This window comes from Trichosurus vulpecula, chromosome 5, assembly GCF_011100635.1.
Source record: "Trichosurus vulpecula isolate mTriVul1 chromosome 5, mTriVul1.pri, whole genome shotgun sequence".
NCBI classification, from domain to species: Eukaryota; Metazoa; Chordata; class Mammalia; order Diprotodontia; family Phalangeridae; genus Trichosurus; species Trichosurus vulpecula.
This window is the reverse complement of record NC_050577.1, coordinates 119,021,555-119,038,612: the sequence shown is the minus strand read 5'-3', so window position 1 is coordinate 119,038,612 and position 17,058 is coordinate 119,021,555. Positions and strand designations below refer to the sequence as shown.

General features: G+C 37.6%; 1 protein-coding gene across 2 annotated transcripts in view; it reads right to left on the bottom strand.

The window, feature by feature from the left end:
- Positions 1 to 17,058, bottom strand: part of TNPO3 (transportin 3) — a 111,821-nt gene that overhangs the window by 70,496 nt on the left and 24,267 nt on the right. For both annotated transcript variants that reach the window (XM_036758571.1, XM_036758572.1), the window contains exon 3: positions 559 to 632. In XM_036758571.1, the coding sequence (XP_036614466.1) occupies positions 559 to 632 (74 nt within the window). The remainder of the gene's footprint in view (positions 1 to 558; positions 633 to 17,058) is intronic.

Here is a 17,058-nt window from a genome sequence, read left to right as displayed (position 1 = left end):
ATCTGCAATATAAAGGAAATTTCCACCTAAAAATGCATATTATATGAATAGCAGCCATTCAACCACAAAATAATATTCTCAATCAAAAATCAAAACTTCCCCAATAATAAAGCTGCAATAGTTTAGTAATTTATAGAACTGCTTATGTGCCATTTAGTGGGAGTAATCCACAAGGCAACATGGAAAATTCTGGCAGCAAATAAGGAATACCACCTAGCCCTGACAGAAATAAAGAACAAGAAAGTTTAAGGAAGCCTCAATTAGTCCTCCTCTGCCAGAAACTGAGCCAAGGCCTTTGGACAATGGATAAAGAAATAAATAACAAAACTGATCCCCTTAAGCTCAAAAAAGGACAAAAAAGTATATCTGCCTCCTTTTACATTTGTCAAAGAAATGTCTACAAAATTAACTACTGTTCTTTTTCTCTAGAATAGCAAAAAACAAAATCTCTAGGCATTATTAGTAAACATCTCTATTTAGATTATAAAAATATTAGATTTTAATAAATTCACATTATAAACGAATATAAGTAAACCTTTTTAAATAAAAGTTACTTACTTTTCTACCAGGGTCTGCACACAGCCTTTCCAGGAAGGCATCTGCAGGGCCAGGTCTGCTATTGCTAAAGCAAGCTGAGCAGAAGAAAAAGAATCTTGGTAAACAAATACAGAGATACTGAATATGATATGTCAGGTTACTATTAGTGCTAATCAAAAAAAACAAAGACCTTAATTCCTTTCAACAGATCTGACAAAAGTTCAAATAAGCTCAGGGGCAAAAGAACATATTAGACTTCCAAATTAAGAAAACAAGGCTCTATTACCATGAACAGTGAGCGCCTTCAGCTCTGCCCACGCCTTCCACTCCAGCACACTCTATTAAGGATGGCTCTAGACTGGACTGGCTTTGGCTATGCAGCATTGGTTTCATCTGGCGGAATAATTATCTATGAAAAAGCAGGAAGTGTGCCACCCTTGGCTGCTGGTCTTCTCTTCAGTGGTCTAGCAAGCCTGAGAGCTTCTCAGGTATCTCAAGACCCCAAGAACATTTGAGTTTCCCTAGCTGCATCTGGAACTCTGACTGGCATCATGGGAATGAGATTCTACAACTCTGGAAAGTTCATGCCAGCAGGCTTAATTGCTGGTGCCAGTCTCCTAATGGTTGGAAGACTCCGGTTAAAGATGTTGGATAAACCCTGGCAAGCATAACAATAAATCTGAGTCAAGATTGATAAGAGATCAGGAATTCTGAAAACTCCCAGCACTTGAGTGTATTACAGGAAATGAGCAGAGGACCTGAGCATTTGTACCTATCCTGATATTTTTGGAGATTTTTTTTTTAACCAGAGAAAGCATTGAACTTTGTGACCCATCAATTACTGAATCTCTTTGTAGGCAGCAATCCCATCTCATAGCGGGCTGCCATTATACAGTTTGGTCTAGTCTTCAAGTTGTCTCCAGAGGTGTCTGAGATTGGGTTTCAGCATCTTATGACAAATGAAATATTTTGTACTGGTTGCACAAAGAGCCACATTGTGAAAGGAAAATAATGAAGAATTTGTATTTCCATCATGTTTGGTTATCCCCAGTTATACACGCTTGTCTCAGAACATCAATTAAAATGTTGTAAGCAAAAAAAAAAAGAAAGAAAGAAAATTTAAAAGGTTAGCTACCTGTCCTGGGCGCCTATATACACAACTGGGGATGAGGCGGGGAGACACAGAAGATAAGAAATAGTTTCTTTAAAAAAATAAAAATTCAAAACATCTTGAAACTTTCTGCATGGTTAAATAGACTACAATGAGGCCAGAGCTCAATAATCAGAGTTAGAACTTTTATCTGCCCTTTACTGAAGACTGTCAATTGCTTTTTCTTCTGTCATCTTGCGCTCTACTAGGAAAAATTTCTACAAAGAGTCAAAGCAATTTCTGGGTGAGTCAAAGGAAATGTGTGATACACCATTCCCTGAAAGGTTGGAGATTTTTATCTCTGAGGAGTTCTTATGCCTGAGGGGAAAAAGCTGCTAGATGAGATTTGCAAGTTCTCATTTGTGTCAAAGCAGCCTAGGAAGCATTCATCTGGTGTTTAAGACATAAGGTCAACTAAGAAAAAAATCTAACTAACAAAGCATTTTTATACTACATAATTTCCATACACACAAAAAAAATTGGCCCTTATCCAGTTGGTCACCTTTCCTTCTGGTAACTAAGGGATATGTATATCACTGATAAAGAAAATAATAATAAAAACAAACACAAAATGCTCATAGGCAAAAGCAATGTACTTTCCCTGAGATCTTGTCTCTTCACATGACAGGCACGTTTCTGGCAGTAGTACAGAAATAAATGGACAGTGTGGTAATGAAAAGAATGCTGAATTTGGAGCCAGATAACCTCCGTTCAAATGCTAGCTCTGCCACTTACTGCCATAATAACCTTGGGCAAATCACTTACCCAATATGTGCTTCAGTTTTCTCATTTGTAAAATGAGGGGACTGGACTGAATGATTTCTAAGGTACTTCCAGCTTTAAGCCCATGATCTTTTGTGTTACTAAGATGGCCCCTCAATGTTAGGCAAAAATACATGTAAACTACAAAGTTTACAACCCTTATTCCAAGTTTGAATGAGTTAATGCATGTGAAGTGATCCCGGAATTCATAAAGTCACACCTCTGAAGCGCCCTCTTCTAGAATGCCTAGGCCAGCCATATCTGCATTTCTCTCCAGCCTGTACTCCTCTGGACTTTTCCATCATGCCCCAGAGCACCTCCCTCCTCTCCTCAGCTTCCTTTTATTTGTTGTCTTCTCTGTTGGAATGTAAGTTCCATGAAAGCAGGGCCTTTCTTTTTGCTTATATCTGTATTTCCAGCACTTAGCGCAATGCCTAGCACATAGTAAGCACTTAATTTTTGTTGACTAATTGACACTGGAAAACATCACGTAAACATCAGTTGTTATAATTGTGAAGCAAGATTTGTACACCCAAAATATGTGATATTCCCTCCCCAACCAATGGCTTAAAGGAACAAGTACCTTTGCATATCCATAATCACACAGACATGCACATGTATCATATTTGTTCTCTATAAATAGAGCAAATTCACTACTTGTCCCCAAGAAAAAGATTGCACAGGGCCATGCTGTCAACTACTTAGGTTTCAACTGGCTGTTTCTAACTAGTGATTCAGTTGAAACAGGGCCATTTAAAGATGAAATACATCATATGGTCTAACCTGAAATAAATGACTTAAAAGGCCCTGTAGTCAGGTTTTAGATCTAATTGATGGTTAAGTGGTCTATATAGAATTAAATCCTGGTCCTAAAACAGTGGGTATATATAGATGGATGAATGAGCAATCCTAAGCTTGTTCTAATACGAGTAGGAGAAGGGGTATGCCTCATACCTACTGAGAATATAGGAGGGAGAGGGGAAGCAAAAGTGAAGCCTTTGAAAAATCTTGTTTGGCTACAATAATGGAAAGAAAAGAGCAACACTGTTAATTAGATGTTTGCTAAAAGTTTTTTGTCATATTTCATTTGGAAAGATAGGAATAATGCAGACTATGATGGAAAAGAAAGGAGATTAAAAGGACGACCTTAGCGTACCTTAGAAAGGGAGAGCAGAAAAAAAAAATCTAACTGCTCTTACAAAAACATGTCTGAAGTTTTGAAGTTGTGGCTCTCAGACAATCAAGATTAGAATCCTATTTTCTTTTTGTGTTAATCAATAGATTTTTCAGAGAAAGTACTTTGTTGAAGGGAACTGTGTGTGTGTATGTCATGTCAAAATACAATGTATCAACAAATTTTTTTAAAATACCATTTGAAAGTCATGACTAAACAGAAATGCTGAGTGTTGGGAGGTTTCTCCTATCCCTCCTAAATACAAAGCTCTTATCATCTTAAATCTCATTCAATCTTAAATACCCTAAAAAGAAGCAGGATGATAGGGCAAGAAACAAACTGTGAAGGAAAAGGTCTTGTTTAAAAAGTAGGCCTGAAGGACATATTCCATTGTGACCATATAAGAAGAAATACAAACCTGAGGCTATTCAGACCTTTCCTCCATTCTAGGACCCTTCAAACAGAAGACCTGAACAGTATATTAATTGCAAGAATAACCATTCACTCAAAAGTAGAATAGGTCTTACTTCACTGACAAAATCTCTAATGCTATCCTTGTGGATAAAATGGAGAAGTGTGGGTGCAATGACAATTTGGAACTGACTGAATAAATGGCCGAACAAAAAGTAATCACTGATGAATGCATGAAAATGTGGAGTATACCAAGGATCTCTCTTCAGCCCAGGCTAATCAACATTTCATCAATTACTTCAAGACATAGAAGGCATCTTGTCATATTTGCAGATGATACAATGCAGAGGTGACAGCTAACATACTGGCTGAGAAAGGATATCAAAAGATGTTCATAAGGCTGAACGAGGGGTAGAATGAAAGTTTAACAGAGACAAATGTAAAGTATTATAGTGAGTTCAAAATGATCAACTTCCCTAGTAACAAGAGGGGGATATGTGTCTAGACAAAAATCACTCCCCGAAAATTTTAGTGTATTATAAGCACAGTATGATTCAACAATATACTACGGTAGGCAAAAAAAAAAAGGTTATCCTAGGCTACAATGAAAAGCATCATGATCAGAATGAGAAGGTAAAAGAAATAATATAATCAGATCAAACCATTCTGGAATACTGCGTGCTATACTGGGCACATTTTGAGAAAGATATTAACAAGTCAGGAGAGAACTCCCTGTTCAGATGGAGAGTAGGCTAGAGAATATGCCCTGGAAGGATCAAATGAAGGCATAGAGAATGTTTAGCCTGAAGACTTAGGAGGGAACATCTTCAAGTACTGGACAGTTTTTCTGTCCGATAGAAAAAGTGATAGAAAGGTAATTAGCTTTGTTCTGCTTGGTCCCACAGCGCAGAGAACAATGGGCAAAAATTGAAGAAAAGCAGATTTAGACTTGGTTTAGGGGAAAACTTTCTAACAAAAGAAATGAACTTCTTTGGGAACTGTTAAGTTCTCCTTTACTGAAAGCTTTCAAATGAAAGAGCAAAGTAGAAGGGGTTCTTGGAGCAAATGATTCATCTGAGGTCCTTACAGACTATGTGATTGTGATTCTTGATTTCTTCCTCCTGTTTTCTTTTTACAGTTATTTTGCCCTCATATTCTAACTAGTGCCTCTCCCCACCCCACCCCCAAAACCTAAAACCCCTAAAAACTCAAAACCAAAACAAACACCTAAGTTTTATCTCTCTAATTATGCTTTAGAGAAGGAACTCAAGAAATCTGCTTTGTATCTAGGTACAAGCCACCCAAATTTAAGAGCCATGTAATTCTCCCTTCCCTTCCTCCTTCCTAGCTTTCAAGGAAAGAAAAGATGAGGGGAAGAATACTGATATAGATTAGTTTACTGCCTCAAGTCAAAACCGAAATTAGGATCATGGAGTATTACATAAGGGTCTCAAAGGAGGTTATAGAGCTAAATACATGTGGTTGGGGTACGTCCTAGGTCACATAGGTGTGCAAGGTAGTGAGAGAATAAAGTGTGAAGACTTCATAGGGAATATCTAAAATGTTTGAGAATCAATATTTAGAGAAAAGGGAAATGGGATAAATTGGAGTCTGTGGGAATCTGATTATTTAGCCTTTAGGAATGTCTTTCTCCCCCTTCTTCTTTAGATTTATAGATGTCACCTCAGCTGTGAATGGAATACAAGATTGTGAAAGCTTCCCTATGAATAACTCATGCATGGCAATATTCAAATAGAGACAGTACAAATTTAGTTAGGATGTGAACCTCACCAGGCCTAAATTTCATTTTCCTGTAAATCATATGATTTCAGGGAAACCAGATGATATTCCCCTCTCCCCCTCCCCTAGCCTACTTACAAACGGCCATCTTAGCATTAAAGTTTCTGTAATTCTGTAGTTTCTGTGCTTGTGTCGGGTAAAAACTTATTCCTGGTGAGACTGTGAGGCCACTCGTCTCTGCAAATGGGGACAGGGATCCAGCCTCTGGGGTGGGATTTCTTAGGTTTGTACAAGGGTATGTATCACCCTGCTTGCCTTCTCCCCCTCGCCTCTCTTCACTGTTATCTCCGCCATGGTAGTGAGAGATGCCCAATTCTCGAGACTTGATCAAATAAAGCTTCTAGTTATTTTTTCTGCCTTGAGAAACCGAGACACCTCTGTTTTTTTTTACTTGAGCCGGTGGTCTTTTGACCCACACACAGGGGTTAGACCCATAACAAGTGACCAAGATTGAGATCCTCCTCTAGGGAAGAGAATTAAAAAAAAAAAAGCTCATACTGGAGCAACTGTAATGGTGGCTAAGAAAACTAAAGAATTGGTAAGTGAAGAATCTTCCCTGATGCTCACACTAAACAGCATTAAATGATTTCTATTCATGTTAGCATGTGTACAAAAACAAAGTAGTCTATAATTTGGGATAAGATAGCACTGAAAATACGAGGCATGCAGAAACAGCTGGTTGTCATGGTCACCTGATGAGTGGAATCTGACAGAGCTGGCACAAAACTGTGGATCTTATTTTTCTTGCAAAATCCTATTTTTCCTAGTAATATTATATAGAAATTATTTCCTCTCTCTATACACATGATTAATCTTTTTTCTACTATCCTTCACATTCCTCCTATACTGTCAAGAAAATTCTAAACTGCCCTGAAATCACCTAAACCCCTCTTCACTTTTAAATGATAACCTATTTACCTCAGATGAGAACTGTCCTCACTAGATAAAAGTTCATAATGAAATATATCAGAATCTTTACTCCTTTTCAAATCTATCCCTCCACTTTTCTCCCTTATCTATTCCCAGAAAGATGAAAAATTGCTACTGATCCATAATTTCATCAGTATGGGTACAGATTATAACCTATCTAAGATTGTCTTTAAGACCTCTATAGAAAATACACCCAAATGCATCAGGGACTCTCTTCTACATATTTCATACATACCCAGTGCAAAACTCAGCCTGTCACTACACAATAACAGTACAAAGGATGGAAAAGAAATAAAGTATCCAAAACTTCTGATTTGTGCCCCAATTCAATTCCTTAGCACAGCAGCATAATGGATAGAGAGCTGGCCTTGAAGTGAGGAAAGCTTGGGATTTAAAAACCACCTCTGACACCTATAGACTGTGTTCCCTTGGGAAAGTGACAACCCTCAGCGCTCTAAGTTCTACTAGATAAGCTGGAGAAAAGGTTCAGAATGTCTCTCCTGCTGGGAGTTGCCCGTACCTATGAAATGACAGGTCCAATTTTCTACTTTCCCTTCTGATCTTGGCTACATTTTTTTATTGGTACAAAACTTTAATTTAATGTAATCAAAAATACTCATTTTACACCTCAAACTGCTCTCTATCTCTTCTTTATTTTCTACTTTCCCTTCTGATCTTGGCTACATTTTTTTTATTTGTACAAAACTTTTTAATTTAACATAATCAAAAATATTCATTTTATACCTCAAACTGCTCTCTATCTCTTCTTTATTAATAAACTGCTATCCATAAATCTGATAGGCAATATGTTCCACGTTCTATAAATTCTCTTACAATATCTCTATATCTAGATTATGTATCCATTTTGACCTCATGTTGGTATATGGTATAAGAATTGGTCTATGCCCAGTTTCTCCCATAGTGCTTTCCAGTTTTCCCAACAATATTTTACCAAATAATGAATTCTTATCCCTAAAACTTAAGTCTTTACACTTGTCAAATACAATGTTACAATATTCATGTCTACTCTGTTCCACTGATCTACCTTTCTATTTCTTAGCCAGTACCAGATAGTTTTAACAATTACTGCCTTATAATATAGTTTAATTGGGGAAATAATTTTATAGCCAGTTTCTCAGAAAAAGGTCTCATATCTCAATACATAAAGCACTTTGTCAAATCTATAAGAAAGTGAGTCATCTCCCAATTGATAAATGGTCAAAGGATATGAACAGACAGTTTTCTGAAGAAATCAAAACAATTTATGATCATATACAAAAATGTTCTAAATCATTATTGATTAGAAAAATACAAATTAAAACAACCTGGTGATACCATTTTACACCTACCAGATCAGCTAAAATTATTTTTTTTGTAGTGTTTCCCAATTTATTAGATATAAATGCTTACATTAAATATCTAATAACTGGCACTCAGGAGTCAGCTGGAGTTAACTCCAGCACACACTACTGCATGTGTGTGTGTGTGCGCACGCATGCGCACTCGAGTGTGTGAGAAATAGTCAACGTTTTTCTTCAATCAATCAATCAACAAGCACTTATAAAGTGTATACTATATGCCAAGCATTGAGCTAGGCCCTGGGATACAAGTACAACAACAAAACTGTCCATGCTCTCAAAGAGCTCACATTCTTTTTTTAAAAAATTGTATTTATTTTATTCTGCCTTGAAGCTGAATCCACAATCAGAATGTGAGGTCCTTGAAAACAGTGATTATCTTGCTGTTCTATTTGTATCCCCTACCAGGAGTAGAGTGTTAGACCCATAACAAGTGCTAAAACATGTCTTTCCATTCCATGTCCATCTTTTCTTTTTTTTTAATTATTATTTATTTATGTTTTTAGTTTTCAGCATTGATTTTCACAAGAGTTTGAATTACAAATTTTCTCTCCATTTCTACCTTCCCTCCCACTCCAAGATGGCATATATTCTGATTGCCCCGTTCCCCAGTCAGCGCTCCCTTCTGTCACCCCACTGCCCCCCCCATCCCCTTTTCCCTTACTTTCTTGTAAGGCAAGGCAGATTTCTATGCCCCATTGCCTGTATATCTTATTTCCTAGTTGCATGCAAAAACTTTTTTTTTTGAACATCTGCTATTAAAACTTTGAGTTCCAAATTCTCTCCCCTCTTCCCTCCCCACCCACCCTCCCTAAGAAGGCAAGCAATTCAACATAGGCCACATGTGTATCATTATGCAAAACCCTTCCACAATACTCATGTTGTGAAAGACTAACTATATTTTGCTCCCTCCTATCCTATCCCCCTTTATTCAATTTTCTCCCTTGACCATATCCCTTTCCAAAAGTATTTGCTTTTGATTACCTCCTCCCCCATCTGCCTTCCCTTCTATCGTCCCCCCTTTTTTATCCCCTTCCTCCTTTTTTCCTCTGGGGTAAGATACCCAATTGAATGTGTATGTTATTCCCTCCTCAAGTCAAATCTGATGAGAGCAAGATTCACTCATTCCCCCTCACCTGGCCCCTTCCCATCCTACAGAACTGCTTTTTCTTGCAACTTTTATGTGAAATAATTTACCCCATTCTATCTCTGCCTTTCTCCCTCTGTCAATATATTCCTCTCTCATCCCTTAATATGATTTTTTTTTAGATATCATCCCTTCATATTCAACTCTTCAACTCACCCTATGCCCTGTTCTATACATACATACATACACACCCACACACACACCCACACACTCCCTTCAGCTACCCTAACACTGAGGTCTCATGAATTATACACATCATATTTCCATGTAGGAATATAAACAAAACAGTTCAATTTTAGTAAGTCCCTTATGATTTCTCTTTCTTGTTTACCTTTTTATGCTTCTCTTGATTCTTGTGTTTGAAAGCCAAATTTTCTATTCAGTTCTGGTCTTTTCACTGAGAAAGCTTGAAAGTCCATATTTTGCCTTGGAGCATCATACTCAGTTTTGCTGGGTAGGTGATTCTTGGTTTTAATCCTAGCTCCATTGACCTCCAGAATATCATATTCCAAGCCCTTTGATCCCTTAATGTAGACGAAGCTGCTAGATCTTGTGTTATTCTGATTGTTTCCACAACATTCAAATTGTTTCTTTCTGGCTGCTTACAGTATTTTCTCCTTGATCTGGGAGCTCCAGAATTTGGCGACAATATTCCTAGGAGTTTTCATTTTGGGATCTTTTTCAGGAGGTAATCGGTAGATTCTTTCAATTTCTATTTTACCCTCTGGCTCTAGAATACCAGGGCAGTTCTCCTTGATAATTTCTTGAAAGATGATATCTAGGCTCTTTTTGTGATCATGGCTTTCAGGTAGTCCAATAATGTTTAAATTATCTCTCCTGGATCTATTTTCCAGGTCAGTGGTTTTTCTAATGAGATATTTCACATTGTCTTCCCTTTTTTTCATTCTTTTGGTTCTATTTTATAATATCTTGATTTCTCATAGTCACTAGCTTCCACTTGCTCCAATTTCATCTTTAAAGTAGTATTTTCTTCAGTGGTCTTTTGGACCTCCTCTTCCATTTGGCTAATTCTGCCTTTGAAGGCGTTCTTCTCCTCATTAGCTTTTTGGAGCTCTTTTACCATTTGAGTTAGTCTATTTTTTAAGGTGTTATTTTCTTCAGTATTTTTTGGGTCTCCTTTAGGAAGTTGTTGACTTGTTTTTCATGGTTTTCTCGCATCATTCTCATTTCTCTTCCCAATCTTTGCTCTATTTCTCTAACTTGCTTTTCCAAATCCTTTTTGAGCTCTTTCATGGCCTGAGACCAGTTCATGTTTTTCTTGGAGGCTTTTGATGTAGGCTCTCTGACTTTGTTTACTTCTTCTGGCTGTATGTTTTGGTCTTTATCACCAAGCAAAGATTCCAAAGTCTGAGTCTGAATCTGAGTTCGTTTTCGCTGCCTGGCCATCTTCCCAGCCAACTACTTGACCCTTGAGCTTTTTGTCAGGGTATGAGTGTTTGCAGAGAGAGTACTTTGTCCCAAGCTTGAGGGACTGCACTGTTGTTTTCAGAGCTATTTCTACACAGCAAGCTCTGCCACACCACTACTCCTTCTCCCCCAAGAACTGCCAACCAGACTGTAACTCAGATCTAAGTAGACTCCGCACTCCTGCTCTGATTTGCTACTTAATTCCTCCCACCAGGTGGGCCTGGGGCCAGAAGCAACTGCAGCTGTAGCTCTGGAAGCTGCCTCAGAGCTGTACCACTTCCACTGCCCTGGGGGAGGTGACCAAACTGCAAATTCTTTTCACTCTGTCCCCACAGTTTTTCCCACTAACCTTCTCTGTTGTCTTTGGTGGTTCTGGGTTGAGAAGTCTGGTAACTGCCACAGCTCACTGATTCAGGGCGCTAGGGCCTGTTCCTCCTGGCTCCAGGTCTGGTTGGTCCTGGCGTGGCCCACGCTGGGCTCTGCTCCCAGCTCCGTGTGATAGACCTTACCCAGCGACCATCCAGGCTGTCCTGGGCTGGAGTCCTGCTTCCCTCTGCTATTTCATGGGTTCTGCAGTTCTAGAATTTGTTCAGAGACATTTTTTATAGGTGTTTGGAGAGTCCTGGAGGAGAGCTTAAGCAAGACCCTGCTTTCCAGTTGCCATCTTGGCTCCACCAGATCAGCTAAAATGGGGAAAGTGACAAATGTTGGAGAGAATATGGAAAAATTGGGACATAATTGGTGGAACTGTGAACTGATCCAACCAAGAGCAATAGAGAATTATGCCCCACGAGTTATTAAACTGCCTATACCCTTTACCACTACTAGGTCTATTTCCAAAGATGATTAGAGAAACAGGAAAAGAACCTCTATGTTCTAAAATATTTATAGCAGCTCTCTTTGTGGTAAAGAACTTGAAATTGAGGGGATGCCCATCAATTGGGGAACAGATGAACAAGTTGTGGTGTATGATAGTGATGGAATATTATTGTGCTGTAAGAAATGATGAGCTCAATGATCTTAGAAAAACATGAATAGACTTGCATGAAATAATGATGACAAGAATGGGCAGAACCAAGAGAATGTTGTGTACAGGGTAAAAGCAATATTGTTTTAAAAACAACTTGAGTAACTAAGTCATTTTGACTATTATAAATACCCAAATTAACTACAAAGGACCTATGAAGAAGAAGATGCTACCTATATCCAAAGAAAGAAATGATAAACAGAGATATGTATAGAATGATTCTACACACACACACACACACACACACACGCACGCACGCATGCACGCACGCACATGCACGCAGCCATTTCTGGGGCGTGGGGGAAGGAGGGAGGAGAAAGTTACATAATAACTTTATTATGTATTTAAAAGGAACAGCAAGTTGTACATAACAGATTTGCAGTTTCACATGCAATCATCTTTTTTTTGCTATAGAAATGTTTGTCAAACAAATTTTTAAAAAAAAAAGGAAGAAGGAATTGACAGGTCCAGTACCTCTTTCCTATCCTATTCCCTGCCTTGGAGGTAGTGTGGTAAATGCAAAAAGCAGTGGATCTGAAAGCTGGAGCACTTCGGTTTGAATCCTGACTCTGCCATCCAAACTACCTGGATGACAAGTCACTTCATTTTTCTGGTCCTCAGTTTTCTCATCTGTAACATGAGAGTGCTGGACTGATGGCTAAATTCTCATTTACATCTAAATCTAGGACTCTAAATTTGGAAAGATTTCAGACTCCCTCTATTCCCATTTCTTCAAGCTGTCACCAAAAGTGTCTATTTTATAATGGAAGCAAGCACCTAGACAGAAAGGAGCATGAACTCTCTGGTATTTTGGGCTTTACCTTTCTTGCAACAGGCTGTGTCTGCTCCAGTCATGCCTTCTCTTCCTGCCTGCATCACTTTTCTTTTTTGGAACTGTCTATACCTGGAACACTTCCACGTTCACATCAACCTCACTAAATGGCAGCCCCTTGCCTATGACAACAGAGGTAAAAAAGCAATCAGAAGAAGAGTAGCACTTCTGTATGAAACAAGCCAGGTGTTCACACACCAAAACAGGCAATGATCAGAGCCATGGCTGATGAAAACCTGGGCACTTTGGGAGAGCTGCTTCATTGAGCGATCAATCCCCTTCCTGTTCTACTGTAGCCTGAAACTCACCCTTTCACTGGCAGAGTTGCAAATATAACCTTTGCCTCAACTTTCACGCCCGTCATCATCTCTAGCCTTTGCTTGGGTGAGGTTTGATTTAAGGCATGTTGCTATTAATATTTACTGGCTAGTATATTTCTTCTGTAAAAGCATTAAAATCCCAAAAAAGTAACTATAACTGACTAGGACATCTTTTTAAACATGTAAAATATATCATAGTCAGAGGAGGTATTAAAAAAGAAATTATGACCGTAATGTGAAAATCAGTGCCAGAACAAGGGAAATCTATCTACCATGACGCTAGACAAACTATCTTAAAATGGTTTCCACTGAAAACTAAGTTTTTACAGGGTTTGAATAGTTAAATTATATGGAAATATCTATGTACTTTAAAAAAATTGAAAAATGACAACAGCCAGAAGTGAAGTCTATGTAACAGTGTTGATAAAAATAACTAATAATAGCTACTATTTATATAGCACTTACCATGTGCTAGGCATTGTGCTAAGCACTTTGTAATTTTTGTTTTATTTGATCCTAACAAGAACCCTGGGAGGTAGGTGCTATTATTGTCCCCACTTTATAGATAAGAAAACCTAGGCAAACAGGGGTTAAGTGACTTACTCAGAGTCACACAGCTAGCAAGTGTCTGAGGTCACATTTGAACTCAGGTCTTCCTGACTCCAGGCTTGGAGCGCTATCCACTGCACCACCTAGATGCTCAGATTACAACATGAACTTGGACAGAAAGCCCAATCAGTTAAGTCATCAGTATATGACAATTCCTAAAAGGCTACCTACCTCACAAGACCTGGTTCATTACAATCATTCGTTTCCTCTGTTCTAGCCAAATGATACTAAGTGGTATTGGAGAAAGTCCCAGAACTATGTAGAGGTGGCCCACTATACATTCATTCCCTCCCATTATAACTTTGCTTTAGCTGCTATATGACAGTATGAATTGTTTCTCCCTCATTTACTACCTGGATTACTCACTAAATTAATTACCCCAAGCCACTATTGTTATTAATATACTATAATATTAGGGACTTGGGGAGGAATTGCTACCTGAACCATGAAGACAGGCAACTTTTAGTTCCTCCAAAATTCCAGCACAAAACTAAAACAGTGGAAATATTTGCATATATATTGGTGTTTAAATTCAGAACAAAAAAAAGTTTAAAGTATTCTAATGTAATGTGAAGAATATTACTGTAGAATATTTAAAATAACAACTATATGGGGTATGGAAATGCATATATGAAAAGTTAACTGAATAAAGGAGATCCCAATAATATCCCAGTCCATTTTTAACACTTTCCACCACCAGCAATAACTTCTGGTGTACTTCATTGAAAAGATAAAGGGCCAAAATAAACTATCTCACATTCAATATCCTCAAATTACTTTCTTCTCTATTCAAATATAAATCAATTTCTCATCTTTTGAGTTAGTGCCTCCATTTGTGATGGATCCTACAACTGTTTCAATAACCAGCTTGCCTATGGTACTTCTAAAGTTTACAAATTGTAAACCCCAAATGTCCCCTCAATAGGGAAATGGAGAGGCAAACTATTTATGTTCAAAATACAACACAACTATTTTATAACAAATATGTGTACTATGAAAATGTATGCATGAAAAAAATCAAGAAATAAAAGATCACAAATAGCATAAAAATACTGATTGGAATTATATAAAAAGTACATCTATACATCAAAGGAATAGAAAACAATTTGAAGTTTAATGTTTACAAATTCATTCTTTCCTTCTCAAATTATTATTTATTTTTAGCATTTTCTTTTTAAATTTTGAGTTCCAGATTTTCTCCCTTCTATCCCTCCAAAAGGACAAACAATAATATCAATTATACATCTGAAATAATGCAAAACAAATTTCCATATTAGCCATATCAAAAAATAAATAAAAATAAGGAAAGCAAGAAAATTATACTTCAATGAACACTCAGAATTCATCGGTTCTTTCTCTGAAGGTGGATAGCATTTTTTCATCATGAGTCCTTTGGAACACTGTATTGATAAGAGTAGCCAAATCTTTCACAGTTGATCTATAATTATAACATTGCTGTTTATGTGCACCATGATCTCTGTTCTTTTCACTTCACTTTTGCACTAGTTCATACACATCTTGCCAGGCTTTTTCTGAAACCACCCCCCTCATCATTTCTTATAGCACAACAGTACTCTTTCTCAATCATACACCACAACTTGTTCATCTATTACCCAACTGATGTGCAACCCCTCAATATCCAATTTCTGGTCACCACAAAAGAGTAAATATTTTTGTACATATAGGTCCTTCTCCTTTGATCTTTTTGGTATACATATCCAGTAGTGGTACTGCTGAGTCAAAAGGTATACACAGTTTTTACTGCCCTTGGGCAGAGTTCCAAATTGTTCTCCAGAACGGTTAGACCAGTTCACTACTCTATCAACAATCCATCAGTGTACCTCTTGCTCCCTCAACCCCTCTTAGCATCTATCAATTCTGACAGGTATGAGCTTTTTTTAAAATTTGTCTTTCTCTAATCAGTTGTGATTTGGAGCATTTCTTCATATGACTATACATACCTTTAATTTCTTTTGAAAACTGCCTGTTACATCCTTTGACTACTTATCAATTGAGGAATGGCCTTCATTGTTGTAACAACCAGATATCAAGTTTTGCAGGTGAACTACAATATTAGCCTAATGAATTCTAACTTGTGAGAAAAAAAAACACTAATAATTTAATGCAAAGAAGCAAGAAGAGATTAAAAGGAGAGAGTAAGAGCCAGAATTGACATTATCTCAGCCTGAACTGATTTGTAAAACTGAATGGAGTGCAAACTATGTATTTTTCTCCCTCCCCCAATTTTTATTTTTTGAGACATTTTTGGTACCAGATGAACTGTTATCATATGAATAAAAATGCCAAAGATTAACCTGTTTAAAAAAATTTTTCCCCTCTCTACCTCTCCCTAACCTTCTCCCAATGCATCTCACTTTCTCATTCCCACATCTGGGGGAGGGGGGAAAGAGGTGAAGATCATCACAATGTGAAACTCACATCCATGCCCTCTACCTATATAGACTCCTAATTGCCCTAATAATGATAAAGTTCTTAGGAGTTACATGTATCATCTGCAGGAATGTAAACAGTTTAACTTTAACGAGTCACTTATAGTTACTCTTTCATGTATACGTTTTATGCTTCTTTGGAGTCTTCTGCTTGAACACCAAATTTTCTAATCAGCTCTGGTGTTTTCATCAAGACTGCTTGAAAGTCGTCTATTGTGCTGAATATACCCTTTTCCCCCTTAAGGATTATATTCTTGGCTGTAATCCTAGCTCCTTTGCCTTCTACAACAACATATTCCCAGTCCTCTAATCTTTTAATGTGGAAGCTGCTAAATCTTGTGCAATCCTGACTACAGCTCCCTGATATTTCAATTATTTCTTTTCTGGCTGTTTGCAGTATTTTCTCCTTGACCTGGGAGCTCTGGATTTTGGCTATAATATTCCTGGAAGTTTTCATTTTGGGATCTCGGGAGATGATTGGTGGACTCTCTTTTTTTTTTTTAATTTTTAATTTTTAGTTTACAACGCTCAGTTCCACAAGTTTTTGAGTTCCAAATTTTCTCCCCCCCAAAATCCAATATATGCTCTACATATACCTTCCCAATAAACTTATTTACACAATAGTCAAGTTGTAAAGAAGAATTATGACCAATTAAATGAATCATAAGAAGAAACAAAACCAAAAATGAAGAGAAAAAAAGGGAGAGAACAAATAGTCTGCCTCAATCTGCATTCAGACTCCATAATTCTTTCTCTGGATGTGCACAGCTCTTTCCTTCAATGAGTCCTTTGGAGCTGTCTTAGAACCTTGTATTGCTGAGAAGAGCCAAGTCTATCAAAGTTAGTCATCACAGAAGCCATATGTCTGTGGTTGTATACAGTGTTCCCCTGTTTCTGCTCCCCTCACTCAGCATCAGATCATGTAAGTCTTTGCAGGCTATTATGAAGTCCCTGTCACCCCATTTCTTATAGCACAATAGTATTCCATTCATATACCACAACCTGTTTAGCCATTCCCCTATTGACAGGCATCCCCTTGATTTCCAATTCTTTGCCACCACAAAAAGAGCTGCTATCAATATTTTTCTACATATGAGTCTTTTTCCCACTTGGATGATCTCTT